Source organism: Lynx rufus, unplaced genomic scaffold (genome assembly GCF_022079265.1).
Source record: "Lynx rufus isolate CCGP_SWC_20201006 ecotype Redwood Valley unplaced genomic scaffold, mLynRuf1.p SCAF_15, whole genome shotgun sequence".
NCBI lineage: Eukaryota > Metazoa > Chordata > Mammalia > Carnivora > Felidae > Lynx > Lynx rufus.
In genome coordinates, this window is record NW_025814829.1 from 38698289 (window position 1) to 38722163 (window position 23875).

Here is a 23875-nt window from a genome sequence, read left to right on the forward strand (position 1 = left end):
GCCCCTCCGCCCCGGCTCCCTCCCGCCAGTCCGTGGAGCGCGCACCGCCTCGCCGCCCTTCCTACCCTCTTCCGTGGGCCTCTCGTCTGCACTTGGGTCCGGTGACTCTGTTCTGCTAATCCTCTGGCGGTTTTCTGGGTTATTTAGGCAGGTGTAGGTGGAATCTAAGTGATCAGCAGGACGCGCGGTGAGCCCAGCGTCCTCCTACGCCGCCATCTTCCTAGTTCCCCCAAACCTTTTATTTTTTTAAGAAAATTGTCCTGCTTACTCTGTTGTATGGGAAACTTAAGATATCGAGTGGCCCTTCATCTGTTTTAATATCATGAACAAAACAAACATGAATGTGCCATCCCTTGGGACTGGAGAGGTTAATAAACCCTGAGCCTGACTCATTTGCAAAGTACTTTTTTAAATGTTTGTTTATTTATCTTTTTGAGAGAAAGGGGGAGGGGGAAGGGGCAGAGAGAGATGGGGACAGAGGATCTGAAGCAGGCTCTGTGCCGACAGTACAGAACCTGATGCGGGACTCAAACTCACAAACTGTGAGATTATGGCCTGAGCCAAAGTTGGATGCTTAACCAACTGAGCCACCCAGACGCCCAACAAAGCACTTTTAATGCATGATTTCGGTTAGTCCCCAGGACAGCTGATGTGGAGTGGGCAGAGCGGGTCCTGTCTTTCTAATAACAAAATGGAGATGTGCCTGGAGTCATTCAGCCGATACTGGCACAGGGCCAGGACTGCAGCCCAGGTCTAGAAGCTTCTCCTGGGTTGGTGCCCTGTCAGCTGCAGCATGCCGCCTCACATCTGATGGTTAAACTAGATTCTTTGTGACCAGACTGTTTGTATCCAACAGCACCAGAAATGTCTAAGGCCCTTCTCTTGTAACATCAGATTTGTCTCATGTCCAGGTAAAAGATGTGAGCTCTGTGACGATGGCTACTTTGGAGACCCTCTGGGGAGAAACGGCCCCGTGAGGCTTTGCCGCCTCTGCCAGTGCAATGACAACATCGATCCCAATGCCGTTGGAAATTGCAATCGCTTGACAGGAGAATGCCTGAAATGCATCTATAACACTGCTGGCTTCTATTGTGACCGATGCAAAGATGGATTTTTTGGAAATGCCCTGGCCCCCAATCCAGCAGACAAATGCAAAGGTGATCTAGCCATCGGCCAGATTCTGTCACGGTTGTACTCATGTGTTCTGAGGATTCATGTGTGGTCTCTTTAAATACTTCCAGTTGTTTGGTCTAACAAGGCACTATTCAATAGAAATTGTGAACCTCTCGTAGTTTAAATTTCTCATAGACACGTTGAAATAAAGAGAAACAGGTGAAATTGATTTTAATGATACATTTTATTTCACCTAACACATCTACTATACTACCGTTTCAGTGACTAATGAATTAAAAATTATCAAGATGTATGTTCTTTTTTCCCCACACTAAGTCTTTAAAATGTGGGATGTATATCACATTCACAGCACATCTCAAGGCCAGCCCCATTTCAGGTGCTCAACGGCCACAGGTGATTAGTGGCTACTGTATTGGTTCAACTGATGTGTAAAGGGTTTGTTTGTATTGTTTACATTTTAGTCCTTCTCCCGGGCGATTTGCATCTTTTGCTCTCTGCTTCCCCCCTTAGCCTGTGACTGCCATCCTTATGGAACCGTGAAGCAGCAGAGAGGCTGTAACCCTGTGACCGGGCAGTGCGAATGTCTGCCCCACGTGACTGGCCGGGATTGTGGGGCCTGTGACCCCGGCTTCTACAACCTGCAGAGTGGGCAAGGCTGCGAGAGGTGAGATGCCAGGTGCCTTTGCTGGAAGTGATCTTTGCTTTTTTAATTGGGAGAGGTGAATTTTTCTGAGCTGTATGTAACGGTGGCCTTGATTTTGTTCAGGAGTTGAGTGCCCAGTTGAGGCAGAGTATCCTTAGAGGCAATCCTGGACAGTTGTAATTAAGCTAATGGGAGAAAAGAGTGGAATGAAGCTTCCCCAGTTGTGTCAGAATCACCTGAGCAACAGTTAGAAAACAACAAATCACATGGTGCTCTCTGACGCACTGAGAATCAGGTCCTCTGGGGCTTGCAGCCTGGGAATTGCTCTTTTCCAAGCTCTTGGTCAGTACATATGCGGTGCCAGGTTGGAGAGCCACTTTGTAGTGGTTTTAGCAGTGAAATAACTGTATTTGTGGGTTAGGTTAGAAAAGGAGGTTCTCAGTAGAACCCCTGAAAATTACTTGAACCTCAGGCGCTTAATAGCCCACAACATTTTGTCTTAATAGCCCTTTACATTCTGTTTTCTAATACAGATTACATCAGTTCTATGCTGAACGAAGGTGGGGGGAAGGTTTGCTGAGAGTCCGTTTTTCTTACCTGAGAAATGTTGTGTGTTCATTTTCAGGTGTGACTGCCATGCTTTGGGTTCCACCAATGGACAATGTGACATCCGCAGTGGCCAGTGTGAGTGCCAGCCTGGCATCACGGGTCAGCACTGCGAGCGCTGTGAGGTCAACCACTTCGGGTTTGGACCCGAAGGCTGCAAACGTAAGGACTTTTGGGGGCATAGAACTCAAAGTCTTTCCTAATGCCAGTTAGAACTGCAGACTTTGACAGCCTCCGTCTGGCCCCATGGCTTGCAGTCAGGGCAGTACCTAAGCCATCATCAATGAATATTAGCCTTGTCTCATACTCTGGGGATTGGGAGCTTCTCGGGTTCCTTTGCGGCCACCTTATTTACATCTTCTTTTATATCATTTCTGATTCTTTCTCCAGTCTTTTGTCTTTCCGAGGGGAGTCTCCCTTTGATTACTGGACTTTCCCACTGTGCTTAATGAAAAATTTTTATTGATTGCATTCTGAGAGCAGATAATAAAATGGTGAGAGACTTTGCTCACAACTTGTTGGTCGACTTACCGGCTGCAGTTCCTTCCCACCCTTGGGGCCCTTTTGGTTCAGTTACATCTAAACATCTGCTTCTCCTTGGCATAAACACTTGCCTGGAATTAGGCCTCAGAACAGTTTGGTGCTTTGCTTTTTGAATTCCTTCATTTCTCCTGTGGAATGTAGCATAAATCATTGACCCAGTTCAGAGAACAAAGCAAGTAAACAAACTATAAAATAATGCAAAATAAGTATTAGCATTTGGGTTTTCTAGTTCATTAGTGAGAGAAGCATTAAACAGCAGAGAGATGAAGGTAGAGAAGAATTCTTAAAGTGCAAAAAAGGGCACTGACTAGTTCAGTAGACTAATTTCTATAATTATTAAGTAACGTAAAATGTGCCCCCTCCAAGGGATGTACATTTTACTTTGAAACTCACTTTTGCTTTAAAAATTTCTGTTTTCTCTGCTAAGTAGAATTAACTGTTCAAATTCTCATAATTTGGCCTGGTTTTAAAAAAATGTCTACTTAGGGGCGCCTGGGTAGCGCAGTCGGTTAAGCGTCCGACTTCAGCCAGGTCACGATCTCGCGGTCCGTGAGTTCGAGCCCCGCGTTGGGCTCTGGGCTGATGGCTCAGAGCCTGGAGCTTGTTTCCGATTCTGTGTCTCCCTCTCTCTCTGCCCCTCCACCGTTCATGCTCTGTCTCTCTCTGTCCCAAAAATAAATAAATGTTGAAAAAAAAAATTAAAAAAAAAAATGTCTACTTATAATGCCTTATTGATATCAATCTGAGTTAAAAGAAAAATTCACTCTTCCTTCTTTTCCCTGTCATGTACTCTTTTCCCTTTATTCTGCAGCGTGTGACTGTCATCCCGAGGGATCTCTTTCACTCCAGTGCAAAGACGATGGTCGCTGTGAATGCAGAGAAGGTTTTGTGGGAAATCGCTGTGACCAGTGTGAAGAGAACTATTTCTACAATCGGTCTCGGCCTGGCTGCCAGGAATGTCCAGCATGTTACCGGCTGGTGAAGGATAAGGTAAGCTGTCCACCATGCATTCACTCGTTCACTCATTCACTCACTCAGCAGACATTGAAGGGGTGCTTCCTGTGCACTTAGCTTTGGAGAACAGATGGTAAACAAGATAGACATGGTCCCTGTCCTCCAAGACTTATGTTCCAGTTGGGAGACAAATAATAAAAATTAAAGAAAAAAAAGTACTAACTGAGATAAGCACCAGAAAGGGTATAGACAGTAACTGGAGGAACTACTTTCTATAAGGCCTCTCTAAGGAAATTTATTTAAGGTGAGGTCTGAAGAATAAGAGGGAATAAGCTGAATGAGAAGTGACAGGGAGGCTGTTCCAGGCAGAGGGAATATGGGATACACAGGCCTCAAACGTGGAGGTTGTCTGGGGCTCCTGAACGAGGAGGGCTGGTTTGTGAGAAGACGGGAGAGGTTGGTGGACATAGCTCATGTTGCACCATGTCAACCTTAGATTTTACTCCAGATCCAGGGAGAATGTACCGAAGGGTTTTAAGCTAGGAAATCCAATTCATATTTTAAGAAGAACACGCTGACTGTTATGTGAAGAATGATGGTCAGGAGTGGGGTAGAAAGGGAAGCCTAGATTGAACTGGATAAGTATGTGTGTTTGGGGGCAAGGACAGGGAAAGAGAAGAATCAAGGAAGCATGTTGGGTTTTTTGCGTAAGGTAGCTGGAGGCATTGGTTATTGAGATGGAGATGACTCAGGGAGAGCAGATTTAAGAGAAGAAAATCAAGAGTATAGTTTTGGATGTTGAATTGAGAGATACCTATCAGAGCCAAGTGGAGGAATCAGGAAAGTAATCTAAAACCTAAGAGAGAGGTCAGAACTGGAGAATCATCCACATGTAGTGTTTAATGTCAAAGGAATAGACCTGATAGTTTCTCTCTGGAAGCCAGAACAATAAAGAAAAACCACCTGTGTTACCTGTTCAAAAGTGGACATAGGTGGAGTATGTAGACTTGCGTGTGTATAGAGTGCCCCTTGATGATTATTCCTGCAGGAAGTCCAGCTGGGTTCTCTGTATGTTCTTCATCATGTGCAGGTTGCTGATCATCGAATGAAACTCCAGGAATTAGAGAATCTCATAGCAAACCTTGGAACTGGGGAAGAGGTGGTGACAGATCAAGCCTTTGAGGACAGGCTAAAGGAAGCAGAGAGAGAAGTTATGGACCTCCTTCGAGAGGCCCAGGATGTCAAAGGTATACATGTTTAAACAGTGGGTAACTTCTGCCAGATGGCCCAATCTTTAGACGTGGCTCCTAGTTCAAGGTTGGTTAGTACAGCTTTACAAAATTCTCGATTTCTTAAACTATTTGTAGAATATGAATTTTTTCAAACAATCTGTGAAAATACAAGAACTTGTCAACTTAATGTTTTTGGATACAGCAAGTGAAAAGAGTTCTCCCAACACATCAGAAACTATTAGATGTTAAAATTCTAAGTGTTTTATAAATCTATTCTATTACAAAGTGTTTTAAAACAGTTTTTAAAAATCATGAAAGGTATGCATTTTGGGTGTACATTATTTTAAGTAGAAAATTTGAACTTGGATTTTTTCTGTTATTCTAGTGAGTCAGTTTATTTTATGCACTGCTTTATTTCCTTAGGACCCTCATAAGGAAAAAGTGTAGTCTTCAAGTATTGACTGTTCTGTTTAATAAGTGAACAAATGTTCTAATAACATCATGTAAAGTACATTTTATACTGTGGTGTATTTAATGTCCTTTGCAATTATGTCACTTCTCTGTACATTATCTGTACCATATTATGATGAGATAAGCTGATTATGTCAGCTTATCTGATCATAAGCAGAGAAGGAGTTAGTTTAAGATTTAGAAAACTATTTCAAAATACTTTATTGACTTTAAAGGAACTTGAGTTTTTAAAACTTTGAAAGTAAGAAAAAGTTATTTTAAAATATTTACTTTTAAAATCACTTTAGGGGCACCTGGGTGGCTCAGTGGGTTAAGCATCTGACTTCAGCTCAGGTCATGATCTCACAGTCTGTGAGTTTTTGCCCCGCGTCGGGCTCTGTGCTGACAGCTCAGAGCCTGGAGCCTGCTTCGGACTCTGTGTCTTCCTCTCTCTGTGCCCCTCCCCTGCTCATGCTCTGTCTCTCTCTGTCTCAAAAATAATAAATAAAAACATTTTTAAAAAATCACTTTAATGTTTTTAAAAATTTTTTTAATGTTAATTTTTGAGAGAGAGAGAGACAGAGCACAAGCTGGGGAGGGACAGAGGGAGGGGGGACACAGAATCCAAAGCAGTCTCCAGGCTCTGAGCTGTCAGCACAGAGCCCAATGCAGGGCTCGAACCCAGAATCACGAGATCATGACCTGAGCTGCAGTTGGACGCTCAACTGATTGAGCCACCCAGGCACCCTTGTTTTATTTTTATTTCTTACTCTGAATTAAGCTTTTTTTCTAAATTTGGACAAATCCTTTTCTACATTTACTGAGTGCCTATAGTATACCAGGCATTGTGCTAAACACCAGTTAATGAAAACATGAACAAGATACTGCTCCTTCTATCAAAGTGTTCCCCATCTGGCTAAGGTCACTTTTGTCTAGAGCATCCCATCGTTGAGGTACAGGTGTTCACAGATACTCATAGTAAATGTGCATTAACATTAGTACATTTGGAACCACAGTGATTGACCTCTTCATTGAGTTTATGAATCTACCCATTTGGAGTTAGAGAATCTTCCTATCAGAGTACAGGTCAACAGAAACTAAATATAGTCCTTATTTCTTATTGTAGATATCCCTAATGTATATAATTTTGATTTTATAAAATTAATGAGGAAGGAAGTAATTTGGATGCATCTGGTTTGGGCCAGTTTGTTGAATTTTTATATGAGAGTCCAGAAATTGTTCTATAAGGTAAATTTTTAGAAATTTAAAAATAAGAAGTTGAGGCGCCTGGGTGGCTCAGTCCATTAAGCATCCAACTCTTGGTCTCAGCCCGGGTCAAGACCTTGCAGTTTATGAGTTCAGGCCCCGTGTTGGGCTCTGTACTGGCAGTGTGGAGCCTGCTTGGGATTCTCTCTCTCTCTCTCTCTCTCTCTCTCTCTGCCCTGCTTCTGTTCATGCTTGCATACTCTCTCTCTCTCTCTCTCTCTCACTCTCTCTCAAAATAATAATAATAAAAAAAAAGAGGTCAATAGTTTATGTTAACTTTAGTTGTGTTTTGTGGTGTTGGTACATTTTAAGTGTTAAACATAGAATAAGAAGAACTTAAATGTTTCCTGTTGTGTTTATTCCTGTTCTTTGCGTTTTTAGTATGTTCATTTGTTGGCAAAACCTTTCGGCACACATTTTTCCTGTAATGTATTCTCTTGAAACAACAAATTCCCATTGAATAATACTGCCATACTCATTGAAGAATTGAATGCAGAGTTATCATTAACTGTTGATCAGTCCATTGGAGAGCTGGGGTGCCAACACCAGGAGCACATGGGAGCAGTCAAGAGGCAAGAAAGGGGGGTCAGCCAGCATTGATTGCCTCTTAGTGCAGCCCCAGCTAGGTCTAGCTTCCTCTGGCCTTGACTGCCTCCTTTCCTCTATTAGAGCAGACAATCCCATTGGACAGAAGCTTTGACAGAAGCCATGGCCGTCATGCCTCCGCTTGAACCACTTGCAAGGCAGGAACATAATGGGCTGCTGCTTCCCGGGGCTTGGGTAGCACCATAGCTGGGCTAGGGTTAAAGTCTGCTCCCACTAAGGCTTGGTTTCATGGAGTTCCTGGCTGACCTTTCTTACTTGGGTTCAAACTAGCCGAGAATAAGAATATCTTCACAATGATTTATCCTTTCAGACCATCCCTGAGTGTTTATTTGTAGTTTAAACTTGTGTTTATTCTGCAGCTTTAAAAGGAGATTATATGGTGCAACTACGTTTTGCAATTTGAAGGCATTTCAAGTGATCCTACCAGTTGCATTATCTATTCCCTTTTCAGTTACTGTTGTTTCTCTTGAGCTGGCCAGAGAGATTGGTATCTGTTACATTCCTGAATGTCTAAAGGGAAGGGGCTTTTATAACTTCATTGGCTGCTTGTGCTTCCTAAGTCTAAATGATTTTCTACGATTTCGACACTTTGTCTTTTGTTGTTTTCTTAAAAATCTTCAGATTATTAAAGAAGTGGTTGATCATTCAAGCAGGGTCACTGTCTATAGTTAGGCAAGAGTTTTGCACCACACCAACTGTGCACGAGTATTTGGTGACCCTGCCTACGTGGTTGCTGTTTTCCAAACCTGTATTCATCTTTATTGATCTTAACCGTGACCTCTTCTCTTTTTCACATTCCTTGGAAAATTTAGATGCCAACTCTGAGCATCATGTTGAAATAAGAACTGGTCAATTTTGCGTAGGACTTATGTATACTAATATGTGTGTTAACATAATGTGTATTAATATAATCTTAGGACACGTGCGAGTTTTGACAGTGCCAATCATATTTGCATGGGCTTATATTTATCTTTTATTAGGACATAGGTATGAGATTTAGGCTGAATGGGCACAATTAAAAAACAATTTGAAGAACTCTTCAAAAGCAGAAATCAGTATGAAAGAAATGACACGGGTATTCCAGGGGGTGGGAGGTGGCAGCAAGTCTGCATTTAGTTTAAAATACAAAATGAACCTATTTTTTAATTTTTTTAATGTTTATTTATTTTGAGAAAAAGCGAGTTGGGGTAGAGGCAGAGAGATAAGGTCCAAAGCAGGCTCTTCACGGTCAGCATAGAGCCCGACATGGGGCTTCAATTCACAAACCATGAAATCATAACTTGAGCCGAAATCAAGAGTTGGATGCGTAACCAACTGAGCTACCTGGGCACCCCTAAAATACAAAATGAATTTAATCGGCCACACTTCAACATCTGTTTTGAACCTGGTTTTTTCCTAGTTTAGAAAAATGTCTAGCACTCAGAGCTGGTAGTGCTTTTAATATTTTTATGATTAAATCTGGCATGTGCTGGAATATCAAACTTTCCTTTGTCAGACATTTCTTGGGTGTCTCCTTTTTGCTAATCACTGTGTAAGACTGGGCATGAGTAAGAAAGAAGCTCACAGTCAAGTGGAACCGACAGACACACAGTTGTAGACAGTGTTGTAAATGCAACAGTGGAGGTACAACTGGGCACACAGTAAAGACTGACCAGTCCTGCCGATGGGCTTAGGAAAAGCTTATCGGAAAGATCTGTGTTTGGAAGAATAAGGTTTTGCCTCAGCTTTCATGTAAGATATGTCCCCTGCTTCAGATAATTTATGGACTTTCTTCTGCACTGCCATTGCAGATATAGACCAGAATTTGATAGATCGCCTCCAGAGATTGAATAATACCTTATCCAGCCAAATTAGCCGTTTACAGAATATCCGGAATACCATTGAAGAGACTGGAAACTTGGCTGAGCAAGCACGTGCCAGGGTAGAAAGCACTGAGCAGTTGATTGAAATTGCGTCCCGAGAACTTGAGAAAGCAAAGATTGCTGTTGCCAATGTGGTGAGTGACTGGGAAGGTCTGAGGTTGGGTTGTAGGAGTCCCCTGGTAATTTGTAGCAAGTCTGTTACTGTCCATTGAATGCTTCAGTTAAATTGACTTATGTCTTTTTGTCATGGACCAAGAAAGCCACATTGCTCATAGTTGTCATTAAATAGTTATCACGAACTGGATAAAAACCAAAGGACATCTGGGTCATTTCTCTAGCTTTGTTCCTTCTATAGCACTAGGCAATTTAGACTTCCCTTATCCTTTTTTTTTTTTTTTTTAACTTTTTTTTTTTTCAACGTTTATTTATTTTTGGGACAGAGAGAGACAGAGCATGAATGGGGGAGGGGCAGAGAGAGAGGGAGACATAGAATCGGAAACAGGCTCCAGGCTCTGAGCCATCAGCCCAGAGCCCGACGCGGGGCTCGAACTCACGGACCGCGAGATCGTGACCTGGCTGAAGTCGGACGCTTAACCGATTGCGCCACCCAGGCGCCCCAGACTTCCCTTATCCTTTGATGAAAACAAATAGTAATCTGTAGCCAAGGAGGCTAATAATAAGTAAAGATCTTTTAATTAATGAGACATTCTTTCTGCTAAATAATACTGATACAAATTTGGTTTTGACACTTGCTTTATTAAATTTAAATAATTCAGTCCTTCGAGATTAGTGCTTTATTTATTTCCTTTTCAGTCAATCACTCAACCAGAGTCCACCGGGGACCCAAACAACATGACTCTTTTGGCAGAAGAGGCACGAAAGCTTGCTGAACGGTAACCTCCAGATCCCTGTGTTTTCATGGTTAAGCTAGAACTTTCCTTACAGTGTGTACTTATTGTCCCTCCTTTACCCACACACACTTTTCACATATCCCACTTTGGCAAAGTTTGCTCTCTTTTCTGAAATGTCATCGGCTATGTGTACTCTTTCCTTTCCTTTGAAATTAGAATATTTACTTTGAATATTTGAATATGATGCTTTGGAGGGAAATTGTATTTGCACTTCTCAAAGAAAACCATAAAATTTTTAGATGTTTAATTTCAGAACCTTTAAGTTGATAAGAAGCTCAGTTGAATTTAATTGTTTTTTTTAATTTTTAAGGTTAATTTTTAACAAAAATGCTTAACTCTCATATTTTAAGAGACAACATTTACTAACACATAGTACATTTGAAAATCAGCCCAAGAAAACAGACTATTTCATTCCTGATTTTTTTTAAGGTTTTTTTTTTTTAAATTATTAAGTGTAAGGTAGTTTCGTAGGAAAACTGTAAGTCATAGGAGAGTATTAAATTGAAAAAAAAAAGCTGTTAAACAAGTTGCTAGAATGTAGGCTTATTCACTGCTGAAGTTCCAGTGCCTAACACAATGTCTAGGATACAGTAAGTGCTCAATAAATGTTGAATGCATTGCACACCAGCTCGCAGACCTCATGGTGCTTAAGTAAGCCCAGCGTTAGAATTTTAACCTCATTGTTCAAAGCGATTACTTCAGCTTCTTGCTTTAACATGTGCTCTTTCTATTCTTTGTAAATGTAAATGTGTGAGCTGCGTAATTTAGTTCATGGAACATTCATGGTTTCATAGCTAGATTTTGTGATTAAAAGATGACAGCTGAAAACATATGGAAAACTCCTAAGATAATTAGGTCTTGAAGATAAAATAATTTGGTGTATTTCATACAGGAATTTTGAAAGAAAGCTTATCATACCAAAAAAAAGAATGACCACATATGGCAGTATGACACTGTAATAGAAATTTTAGAGCTGACAAAATCTTAATGACTTACCCAGCTAAAATTCGCATTATTTGGCTGGATTCCCTGGTGACATGTTTCTTTCCATTGAGTGTTGGGTGGCTTTTCCTGGTCAGTGATTACGTTGCCTGTGCAAAATCTGAATAGTCGAAGCTGTTTCAGGACTATGTAGTAACTGAACCAGAGTAAGGATTAAACATTAGATCTGAGGTTTGTGCTTATGACTAGATGAATGAGTCCTTGCTAGGATATATGGTTTTATAGATAAATTATTCTTAAATAATTATACTTAGAAGTCATTTTTTGAAGAACTATAAACATTTGCCTCTATAAACTTTATAGGAAAATATTGCTTGGAAAATAACCTCTGGGAAAATGCCATTTTCTCAGATTGTTGAATGTTATTGTAAACTTAGCCCCATTGAAATGATTGCAAAATTCCAAATTTATAAGATTTTTCCAGTATTTATAGAGCTCTGCCCACGTTGGCATTTGTATATATAGTAAGGTAAGCGTTACCTAAATTCTGCTTCTTTCTCGATTAAATAGTTCTGTTTCATGGTTCCTTTTTTCTTTTATGTTATCCAGCCATAAACAAGAAGCTGATGATATTGTAAGAGTCGCAAAGACAGCTAATGAGACATCAACCGAGGCATATGATCTGCTTCTGAGAACACTGGCAGGAGAGAATCAAACAACACTGGAGATTGAGGAGCTTAATAGAAAGTGAGTGTCATTTAAAAGTGGCTTCTGGCCCTTCAGTTGTTGCAAGCAGCACCATTTCCATGAAAAATGAAATGCTGATGCATTCGGGCATGCATTCAGGCAGTAAGATTCCTTTTGTTAATCATGCTTTTGAAATGGTGCAATAATTAGAGCGGGGATATAGAGCTACAGAGATTTTATTTGATCTAATTCCTGTAACTACAGAGAAAGGTAACAAGACTAGCCATGTTACTTAAAATTCTGCAAAAGTGAAAAAAGAAAGAGGAAATATCATAAAGTAGAGAAAATACACTTGAGCTACAAATGTTTAAAAGGTATCCGAAATAAGAAACTATGTGGTAAACCATATGGTATAAATAGAAGTGATGAGATGAAATATAAATTTAAGCTATGTTGGTTTTAAATAATAGCATTTGCTTGTGGCGCCTGGGTGGCTCAGTCAGTTAAGCATCCGACTCTTGATTTCAGCTCAGGTCATGATCTCAGAGTTTGTGAGAGTGCACTGAGAGGGCAGAACCTGCTTGGGATTCTCTCTCCCTCTCTCTCTGCCCCTTCCCTACACACACACACACACACACACACACACACACACACACTCAAAATAAATAAATGAACTTAAAAATAAAACAGCATTTTCTTTAAAGTTGTAGAAATTCTATTGCAGTGATTTGAACTGGAATGAATGCAGTTAACATTAAGATGCCAGAAGCAACTCAGTTTTTCACTCAGTCACATCTTTTGTTCCTTAGGTATGAACAAGCAAAGAACATCTCACAGGATCTGGAGAAGCAAGCCGCCCGAGTGCATGAAGAGGCCAAAAGGGCTGGAGATAAAGCGGTGGAGATCTATGCCAGCGTTGCCCAGCTGACGCCTGTGGACTCAGAAGCACTGGAGGTACGGGGTGGACAACCTGTATGCACAGGGATTTGGTTGTCACCGCCATCACCCTCCACAGCACGCACCCTTGCCTCCCAGACACATGCACACCGCACGCACCCCTCACAGTCTGGGTGAAGGCTATTCTGACTGCTCTGTGATTTTCATGGGTACCTTCCTCCTCCGTCCTCCAACTAACTCAGTGGCAATATCGGGTTCTGTTTTAGATATGTTAACAGAACTTACCGAGATAAAGAATCCCGTGATTGAGGCGCCTGGGTGGCTCAGTCAGCTGAGATTCTGACTCTTGGTTGCAGCTCAGGTCATGATCTCAGGGTCGTGGGATGGAGCCCTCTGTCGGGCTCTGTGCAAAGCATAGAGCCTGCTTAAGATTCCGCACCCCCCCACCGCCGCTCTCCTCTGCTCGCACTCTTGCTTGCTCACGGTCTCTAAAAAACAAACAAAAACAAAAAAACCTGTGATTATAAAGATTAAACATCAAAGACTCTTTAGTGATATTAATCACTCCTAAATCTTTAATATAAATCCAACTTATTATATATTTGTATTTATTAGAGCCAGTACACCAGGAGTGTTACTCCCAGGTACTGTCTGCTTGAGAACAAGAGAGAAATTGAAGAAAATGGTTTAAATGAAAGAACTCTTACCAGGATGCTGTTGGGCAGGTGAAATATTTGGGGATTGGTAGTATTTTATTGCATCTGTACTCCAGTCATGAATCCTGTTCCCAGGTTCTGTATAAATTATATATATCTATGTTATATACACTTGAAATTTATTAAGTATCACTTCTTACATCTGAGGTGTTGTTGATTTTTTACCATAAAGGTTTAGCTAGGTCTCTTCAGACATGTATATACTGTATGATCTCACATATTTGAAATTTGAGAATAGGCAAAACTAATCTATGATAAAAACCAGACCAGTGGCAGCTGCATTGTTGAAAAGGGAGGTATGGAAATTAACTGGAAAGAGATACAAGGGAGTTTCCTAGTGTGGAAATATTCTATATCTTGACTGGGTAGTTGGTTACACAGGGAAATATATTTGTCAAAGCTCATTGCAGTAAGTGTTGTGCCTTTCACTGTGTCTAAAGTATACCTCTGTTTTTGGAAAAAAGGTCCAAAAAATCTTGACCTGTGCTGCTCTTTTAAAAATATCTGTTGAGTCTCTCTGCCCCTCCCCTGCTCACACTCTGTCTCTCTCAAAAATAAATAAACATTAAAAAAATTTTAAAGGTGCCTGGGTGGCTCAGTCGGTTGAGGGTCCAACTTCGACTCAGGTCATGATCTCACGGTTCGTGGGTTCGAGCCCCACATCGGGCTCTGTGCTCAGAGCCTGGAGCCTGCTGAGGATTCTGTGTGTGTGTGTGTCTCAAAAATAAATAAACATGAAAAAAAAAAATTGGGGGCGCCTGGGTGGCTCAGTCGGTTGAGCATCTGACTCCGGCTCAGGTCATGATCTCACGGTTTGTGAGTTTGAGCCCCGCATCGGGCTCTGTGCTGACAGCTCAGAGCCTAGAGCCTGCTTCAGATTCTGCATTCCCCCCACCCCACCCCACCCCCATATCTCTCCGCCCCACCCCTGCTTGTGCTCTCACGCTTTCAAAAATAAACATTAAAAAAAATTTTTTTTAAATATCTATTGAGTCTTAAGTGTTACAGAGTTACTAAGGCTAGCTTTTCATCAGTTTCATTGTTTTGTCTAAAATGTCACAATCTTACTTGCTTTTCACAGAATGAGGCAAATAAAATAAAGAAGGAAGCTGAGGATCTGGACCATCTGATTGACCAGAAGTTAAAAGATTATGAGGACCTCAGAGAGGACATGAGAGGGAAGGAACTGGAAGTCAAGAAGCTTCTGGAGAAGGGAAAGATCGAACAGCAGGTTGGTTTGATTTGCAGGTTGCTTCCTGTCTTGAGGCAAAATTTGAAACCGTGCACGCAGAAGCTGTGTCTGCGATGTTACCTCAGGGCCCAGGGCAGCGAGCCCGAGGGTGTTCGGAGGAAAGTCTGTGGGGCACCCAGGGCTAGCTGCTGTAGGCGGGCAGGTGTCGGGGTGGTAGCTTGGAGTGGTCATTAGGAGAAAAAAGGGCTTTACCTTGGAGGGTTTGTCCCCTGATCTGCCATGTGTTTGTAGACTGCTGACCAGCTCCTAGCCCGAGCAGATGCCGCCAAGGCTGTTGCCGAAGAAGCTGCTAAAAAGGGACGAAATACCTTACAAGAAGCCAACGACATCCTCAGCAACCTGAGAGGTAGGAGCAGGTCACATAATTGGGTAAATGTCTATGCTTTCTTCACTAGGGTGATTTCCGTTTTGTTTTTGTTTTTTTTTACCATGAGATTCTTGGAACATCTACAATATGAAAGATAATAGTATAATAAACCCCATAAATCCTTCATCTAGATTCAACAGTTATGATTTTAACTGTACCTACCTCATCCCCCAGCATCCACCCTAGTTTTTTTATGCTGAAGTATTTCAAAGAAAAATCTCAGAGCTCATGTCATTTTACTCCTTTATACCCCAGTGTGGGGGAGAAAAAAAAAAGGAAATTTTCTGATGTTAGAATAATTCATGTTATCAAGATATGCCTATTTAGCTGGCTCATGTTGGTAAATAGAGATGATTTTTAATTTTCTCTGCCAAGTGCATCTCAGTGTTTTTATCTTCTTTCCTCACCCAAGATAAAAAACACGTGTGCTCAGTTCACAGTATAGTGCTGGACTTGCCTCTGATAACCTAGCCCATAGGTTCTATAAATATGGAAGCTTTACCAGATAATGGTTGAGGGCGCCTGGTGGCTCAGGTGGTTAAGGATCTGACTTCGGCTCAGGTCATGATCTCATGCTTTGTGAGTTTGAGCCCCGCATTGGGCTCTGTGCTGACAGCTCAGGGCCTGGAGCCTGCTTCAGATTCTGTGACTCCCTCTCTCCCTGTGCGTCCCCTGATTGCATGCATGCTCACTCTCTGTCAAAAATAAACAAACATTAAAAAAAAATAAACAAAAAACCAAGATAATGGTGGAGTATATTGGCTCTGGTGTCAGTGGGATTGAGTTAGAATCCCTGATCCCCCTCTTATTTCTGTGAACCCTTGGGGGAAATTATCTACCTCTTTAATCCTCAGTTCTCACGTACAAAAATGACACAGTGCCTGCATCACAGGCACACCAAAAAGCTCTTAACTCCGTAGCTAAGACATAGGAAACACTAAATAAACTACAGCCTTTAACATTGGTTCCAGTGGTCGTAATGGCATACTCAGTGCTTTGCATGAAAATAAACTTTCCAGAAACACGTTCATTCACAAGAATCTGAAGCCTTGTGCTCTGTTCTTCTCAAGGCTGCCCATGCTGGTTTTCATTTTTCTCTCCTGGCTTTCATTGTTCATAAAACAGATTCCAGTTGCAGCTTCCTGAAAGGTTCCCTTTTGGCTTGTTGAGAGTTCAGTTCAAATGTGTTCCTTGAACTTGATTTTAGATTTTGACAGGCGTGTGAACGATAACAAGACAGCTGCAGAGGAGGCTCTAAGGAGAATTCCTGCCATCAACCAGACCATAATTGAAGCCAATGAAAAGACGAGGGAGGCACAGCTGGCCCTGGGCAATGCCGCTGCGGATGCCACCGAAGCCAAGAGCAAGGCCCACGAGGCCGAGAGGATCGCCAGTGCTGTCCAAAGGGTGCGTGCTTCCCCCTTCTCCCAGACGCTCTTTGCTCATGTACTTCTCTAGTCATCTTCCAGGTTCTGTCCAGACCCCTAGAAGCCTAGCAGGCTTCTTCCTCGAATTCAGTAAAATCACCTTAAACTATCCTTATTCATTTTTTACTAGGCAGTAGAATAGGTACATACATTGACTGAAGAGGGAGAGTCAGAATCATTGAAATCATCGAAAGAGCCCTTTAACATTTCTTCTGTTGTCTCAGTGGCAGGGTCTGTATTGTGAGTGGGGGATGGCTCCTGGACCCACAGAGCCCCTTCCACACAAACGTCAGACTCTTCTCAAACACAGTTCTTTGACATGGACAGCTGAAATTTTTTTCAGCTTTATGTAGAGTGCCAAGTCCATCCAACTCTGAGGCCCCTCTTCCAGACGGATGTTGTATCTGAGCCCCTCCTATTAGCTTCCACTGCCAGGATTCCTTCTACTCATTGTAAAGAATAATCTCTTTAAGCTGCCTCTTTCCTACTTAATGGTTAATCTGTTTGTTTTATTTAAAAGAGAGACTGGAACAGATTCTAAAATCTGTGTTTGAGAATCATGTATGTTTTTTTAGTTTGCTTAGAATAGTTGGTTTGGGGATTAATTACATTTTATAAAATATTCCTATTTCGGGATCATGGTCTTTTTGTACATTGTGATGAATTGCCAAGTAGAACAAGGCTACATTTGCATTAAAAATGCATAATGTGAAAGTGTCTAATCCATGTGATGTGGAGGAGAATGTACACCATGTAAATGTTTTATCATTTGCTAGCCATGCGACCTCAACTAACAATGGAAATAACAGAACAGGAAGTATTAAGGATAAATGAGAGGGTGCAAACAGAAGTATTTTATAAATTGTAAAATGCTATTATGTTAGGTGGTAAGGCTAGCTTTTCTTTCATTCCTGTTATTTGGAACCCAAATAAATGATAGCGTAACTCAACATATGGTATAATTTACTGCTCCGTTCTTTCTGGATTGTATTTTTGATCCATTTTACAGATTATAAAAGGTGTGGGAGCATACTTTAGAAAAAGGAAAGCTTTTTTTTTTCATTAGTAGTTATTTATTTTATGCCTAGAATGCTACCAGCACCAAGGCAGAAGCTGAAAAGACATTTGCAGAAGTTACAGACCTGGATAACGAGGTGAACGATATGTTGAAACAACTACAGGAAGCAGAAAAGGAGCTGAAGAGAAAACAAGATGATGCTGACCAGGATATGATGATGGCAGGGATGGTAAGCAGTTTGTTTTGGCCTATTTGCTTCTGGAAGGAAGTGAAGGGTGATCAATAAATAAGATCCCCATCTTGTTAAGAAATGTCTCTTTCGTATTGACTTTTGTTTCTCATTGCGTTTTGGGGCCATGAATTGGCCTAGTAGCTGACATAGAAGACAAAGAATTTGGACCCCCTGCCAGGTTGTTGCACAATTGTCCTGTCCCCAAGCTTCTCTCAACTAAAAGCAAAACATTCTTTTACACATTTGAAGCTTTAGGACATTAAAAAGTACATATTTATATTTTTGGAGGGATGCTTCATTGATGGTATAAAATCAAAAGGAGTACAACGAAAAGTTGATGTCCTTCCTACTCTTGTTACCCCAGCAACTTGCTTTCTAGGGGCAAAGACCAGTTTCTCATGTTTCATTTTTAAAGATGACAAAACATACCAAACTTACTTCCAGTTTAATTAATTAATTTATTTATTTATTTATTTTTACCTTTTGTGATGTTGTTGGTAACAAAATTAACTCATTGAATGCATGGCCTAATGAAGAACGAGAGTCCGTTTTTCTATTTTATGCTATATGTTGCTTTCAAAAGACTTTGATGGAGTCACAATAGAAAGAACTTTTCAGTTCAGTCGAATTACAATCATAAGAATGATACACATGAACGTGTTTAATTGTGCACTTTCAGTGCAAGCAAGGGACCTTTCTTCCACTTTTGAAAACCAGACTTTCTAGTCTGGGTCATTTTCACCTTGGGACAGAAAGGAGAACTATGATCCTGTTTATCTAGGCAAAGAAGACTCTAGGGAAGTGATATCAGGAAGCATCCCTTTGCAAATACCTAATTTTATTGTGCTTTTTGGGTTTTGTTTTGGACTGCCTTAATTTTTTTTTTTATTTTAAAAAAAAATTTTTTTTTTCAACGTTTATTTATTTTTGGGACAGAGAGAGACAGAGCATGAATGGGGGAGGGGCAGAGAGAGAGGGAGACACAGAATCGGAAACAGGCTCCAGGCTCCGAGCCATCAGCCCAGAGCCTGACTCGGGGCTCGAACTCACGGACCGCGAGATCGTGACCTGGATGAAGTCGGACGCTTAACCGACTGCGCCACCCAGGCGCCCCTGGACTGCCTTAATTTTCTGTAGCAAAGTTTATGGCTGAAATGGAAATTACTATATAGTAAAAAAAAAAATCTGTTTCTCAGATGTGCTGAGCATCTCTAGATTTCATTTTTAATGTGGTTGTAGAACATTAGATTCAGAGACTGTTGAAAGAAGGAAAAGGATATATTCTTAATGAGCTTCAAAGGAAGGGTATGGATTCAATTCAAAGGGTGGAAGTGGATCCATCTTTTGTTTCTTTTGGTAAATAGCTTCCAAGGAACACAAAGCACCCTCACATACACTGTCCCACTTACATTTACGTCAGTCCTGAAAGACACAGCGTCAAGCCACTTTTGTTTAAATACTTTCCTTAACCAGAAGAGCAAAGCTTACAGTTGTCCTGGAACAGGAGGCTGGAGACCACAGGTTAAATGCAGTAGTGTCGCTGTCCACAGGCCATAGCAGTCATTTACCCTCTCCTGGTGTACACACAGAAAAGCCTATTGAGACTAAGAATGGCTGTGATTTCAACAGAGATTAATCATTTATCTGTGAAGGTTTTTTCCTCTTTTTCTTTTTAAAAATCCTACATTGTTTCTATCCAAAAACGTTGCATTATCTTGAGCCAAAAACTAGGAAAAACAATCATGTGATAGGGAACTCAAAGCCACTCATTTATATCCTGGCTAGATTTATTTGTGAGAGCATCTGTTTTCTGATATTTAGACACTTCCTCTTCCATTGCCATTTCCCATGACTCATGCACAGTGTATTTGTTCAGGTTTCATGGAACTTTCCCAAATATATTTACCTTTGGTTGATTTAAAAAATGTAAATTGTATTGCCCCAGTTTGTGTGGGTACGTGCACACCCGTGTGTGCGCACAGGCACGTGTGGTTGCAGGGGGCGAGGGTGTTCTAGAGGGTGTCACTTGCTTATGAAAATTTTTTGAGAATACAACATTTCTAATCAAGTTTCTAAGATAGTCAAGTCTCTAAGAGTGTCCTGAAGGACATATTTCAGTTCTAAAATGTAGTTTTTATACTCATCCTTAAAAATAACTTGTTTCTGCTTGATGAATTATATTATGAATATACTGTGTATTCTTGAGTGAGAAAGTGGGGAAAGGAAATAATATTGGTCTTTTTGAAATACAAATACACTCAGTGTAGGCATGCGGACTGCCTACTCATGACAGTCATATGAATTAAAAATAATAACATTTCACCATAAAGATAGGATCAAAAAAAAAAACCCTACAGTGAGAGATTATAGTTTCATGAGTTAGGAAAAAAGCATCTGAAAATTGGACTTGTTGGCTGATTAGGGGCTGATTCTTCATTTCAAGAAGATGAAGACACACCATTGGGACTGTTGTTTTCATCTGTCCTTCTCTCTGTACAGGCTTCACAGGCTGCTCAGGAAGCCGAGATCAATGCCAGAAAAGCCAAAAACTCTGTCACCAGCCTCCTCAACCTGATTAATGACCTCTTGGAGCAGCTGGGTAAGTAGCTGGAGAGCCATTTTAGGCAGGATCTCAATTTTGTGCATTGTTTGTTCTTGGGGTCTGGTATAGTTGTCACAAAAGCAGATATTACAGCATGAGTATTGTGTGAACCGAAACGTGACTTTAGGTTGTATTAATTCAACAAATACTTCTTCCGTGGCATATGATCTAAGTACTGGACTCTGACCAGGACTTCTAAAATTAGGAAGATTGGTTGCCAGAGTGGCTCATTTATGGTCGATGTTTATGATACATTGAATAGCTCATTCTGCTGGCAGAGTGTCTTTAAAAGATTTAGAGTGAAGGATTTCAGTGGCAGAATAAAAGAACACTTTAAACTGGTGATGACTTCATTGCCTGGAATTCTCTTCATTTGCTAATTAAAAGGATAATCTGACAGTTTTTTAAAGAGTCAGATTATTTGATTATTCTCTTACTGATAGAATAAGGAAATATGAGCATGTTGAAATGCTCTTTTAATCTAGTTCAATAGGGAGCAGACTTCATTATAGGACAGATGTACTTTTGTCACAAGCCTTCATTATAAAGTGGTAACAATCCAGCCAATACAGCTTTGTAGCAAGGCATTCTGTTTTAATTCGCCAGCCTTTAAGGTTTGGTCACTTTTTCTTTTGGAGCAGGGGGAGGTGGGGGGGGGAGGTATATTTTTTATCTGTCTCAAATACCAAAAATAATAATGTGCTAACAGATGTGTTTTAAAATGACAGGAAGCTAGAGGAGGTAGCTTTTTGTGGGAAGAGCTAGATTTTAAAGTTATTCAGACTTGGGTAGGAATCTTTGTTTTGTTGCCTTGTAAACTGCAAACTTGGGCAAATGAGTTAACATCTGAGAATCACTGGCATAAGATGGTCTCGTGAGAATTTAATCAAGTACAGTATGCGTAACGTGCTGATCACCGTGTGGCTGTCTGCTCTCATTAATTATGGAAGCAATTCCTTCCAAAAAAAACCTCTTTTTCTTGCTAATTTTAAAGTGAAGCTTTTGCTGAAATTATTTCAGCATTTCATCCCTGGCCATTTTCCATAGGAGGACTCCAAGTAGTGTCTAACTCCTAAAGGCAGGACATGACTCCCAAAACCAATGCAGCTTCCCTGGAATCTAAGAGCTGAGGGCTTAGAGTTCAGCTTAAAGATTCTTATGTTCGTCAGATGGCATTAAAATGGCATACAGATAACAGTTATTGCCATTTTTATGTTTATATATATAATCAGATGACCTTCAAAACCACAAGTGAGACTTAAAGTCTTGAACACGGCACCTGTGTATTTAGAAAGCATTTCACAAAAACTGTTTTCTCAGAGAAAAAAACTATCCAGCCCAGTATCCGTTATGTATAGGCTCTGACCTGTCCTAACTTAGCAAGGTCAGCATTTGTCGTTGGTCTGCATTGACCACACCCTTGCACAACACGAACAGTCTACACATCACACATGCAGGCCGACTCTGCTTGGGGGTGGCTGGGGGTCTGTGTTTATAGAAGAGGTGAGTGGAGTTACTTGTGGAGTAATGTGATAACTCTTACTGAATGCATTTCCTTCTGTGTCCTTTCCGACTCTACAGGGCAGCTGGACACAGTGGACCTGAACAAGCTGAATGAGATTGAAGGTACCCTGAACAAAGCCAAAGATGAGATGAAAGTCAGCGATCTAGACAGGAAAGTATCTGACCTGGAGAATGAAGCGAGGAAGCAGGAGGCTGCCATCATGGACTATAACAGAGATATCGAGGAGATCATGAAGGACATTCGCAATCTGGAAGACATCAAGAAGACCCTACCGTCTGGCTGCTTCAACACCCCGTCCATTGAAAAGCCCTAGCGTCATCGCGTAGGGCTGGAAGGCAGCACCCCCTGACCAGGGAGCCGTTGTGAGGCCATAGAGTGCCTTAACACAAAGATGACATTTCTCAGACCCCCACTTCTCTGCTGCTCTCCACCACTGTCCTTTCGAACCAGGAAAATTCACAAAGCTTAAAAAGAAACAAGTCAGATATCATGAATCGGGAACAAAGGGTTTTATCTGATAGTCTCTCTTCCACGGAAGGCACTCCCTTACCCACACTTTCCCTTCCGAGTTGCGTGAGGACGTGGCACCTTACGGTATCGTACGGTGGCGTAAACGCTTCGTGGGAACCATTGTCCGCCAGGGCTGAGCAAGTAGCCCTCCCCTTCTCACTGATACCAACAGAACTCCTCAGTCTCAGTACTCTTGTTTCTATGAAGGAAAAGTTTGGCTACCACTAGTAGCATTGTGATGGCCAGTATATCCAGTCTATCGATAAAGAAAATGCACCTCCATCTACTACCCCTCCTTCTTTTAAGCAAAAGGAAATAAACATCCTGTGCCAAAGGTATTGGTCATTTAGAATGTCAAGAGCCATCATCAGTTGTTTTAGCTATTTTGAGTATAGGACGCTGAGCCATCCACGGGTAAGGATGCAATTATTTATGACAGTCTCCAGGAGAATGAGGCTGCAGAAGTAGGCTGAACATTTTCTTGTATGTTAATAATTTGACTAGGAAGATAAACTTTTTTCAGATCTTTGGGCAGCTGATAAATCTGGATGGGCAGCTTGCACTCACCATAGACATCTTCTGATATTCCTATAAATGGAATTTATACAGAAGTAATAGGGATATGATAACCACTAAAGACTTTTTCAAAATCAAACCAATTCTTAGAGCTTTTTTTAGTACATTAGTCTTGGAACTAGTGCTGTTAATCCGGTAGAGAGAAGTTGGTCCCTGAGATCTTGACAGACACACACAGAACAAGCCTCCTCATCCTAGTCTTTCCTAGCAAAGGGATGAAACTTAGATGCAGCCTGTATTGTCAGGATCCCACATACCCGTTTTTCTTCCACTGGGGAGAGATGACGCCTTTGACCCTTATCCTCAATTAGCTTCTGACGTTCCCAACTTCTAGAATCTCTCTAAACAGTTTGCCAAATCCTGGTGGCAAATACTTGCACTCAGTATTTCACACAGCTGCCAACACCATCTAGCTCCTGCACTTTGTGATTTAAACCCACTCTAAACCTTCCCTCCAAGTGTGGAGGGGAGACCCATCGGTGGAGTTGCCTCGTTGGCTTCTCAACTTTTGATCCTCAGCTCTGTGGTTTTCTTGCAAGATCACAGTGTGACGATTCCCTGCCACACAACCCCTCCCTCCTACCAGCCCACCTTTGAGATTCATATATAGCCTTTAACACTATGCAACTTTGTACTTTGCGTAGCGGGGGGAAAGAAACTATTATCTGACACACTGGTGCTATTAATTATTTCAAATTTATATTTTTGTGTGAATGTGTTTTTTTTGTTTATCATGATTATAGAGTAAGGAATTTATGTAAATATACTTGGTCCTATTCCTAGAATGGCACTGTCTGTTCACTTCTTCCCTCCATTTTTCCTCCTCACTGGCACAACGTGTCTGGATACCTCCTGCCCTGCCGCCTGCAATTCTTTGCGTTGCATTTGTTCCCCGTGGCTCTGCTCGCCTTGTGTTT

At 41.3% G+C, this 23875-nt stretch overlaps 1 protein-coding gene across 1 annotated transcript in view; it reads left to right on the forward strand.

Annotated features, from left to right (window-relative positions):
* LAMC1 (laminin subunit gamma 1) overlaps positions 1–23658 on the forward strand; it is a 140048-nt gene extending 116390 nt beyond the window's left edge. The window contains exons 14-28 of the mRNA XM_047076880.1: positions 912–1157; positions 1645–1798; positions 2403–2545; positions 3738–3916; positions 4971–5127; positions 9225–9430; positions 10110–10189; positions 11759–11896; positions 12646–12790; positions 14531–14680; positions 14933–15047; positions 16276–16475; positions 17584–17742; positions 20245–20344; positions 21929–23658. Of these exons, the coding sequence (XP_046932836.1) occupies positions 912–1157; positions 1645–1798; positions 2403–2545; positions 3738–3916; positions 4971–5127; positions 9225–9430; positions 10110–10189; positions 11759–11896; positions 12646–12790; positions 14531–14680; positions 14933–15047; positions 16276–16475; positions 17584–17742; positions 20245–20344; positions 21929–22185 (2429 nt within the window). The 3' untranslated portion in view covers positions 22186–23658. The remainder of the gene's footprint in view (positions 1–911; positions 1158–1644; positions 1799–2402; positions 2546–3737; positions 3917–4970; positions 5128–9224; positions 9431–10109; positions 10190–11758; positions 11897–12645; positions 12791–14530; positions 14681–14932; positions 15048–16275; positions 16476–17583; positions 17743–20244; positions 20345–21928) is intronic.
* Positions 23659–23875: the final 217 nt, after the last annotated feature.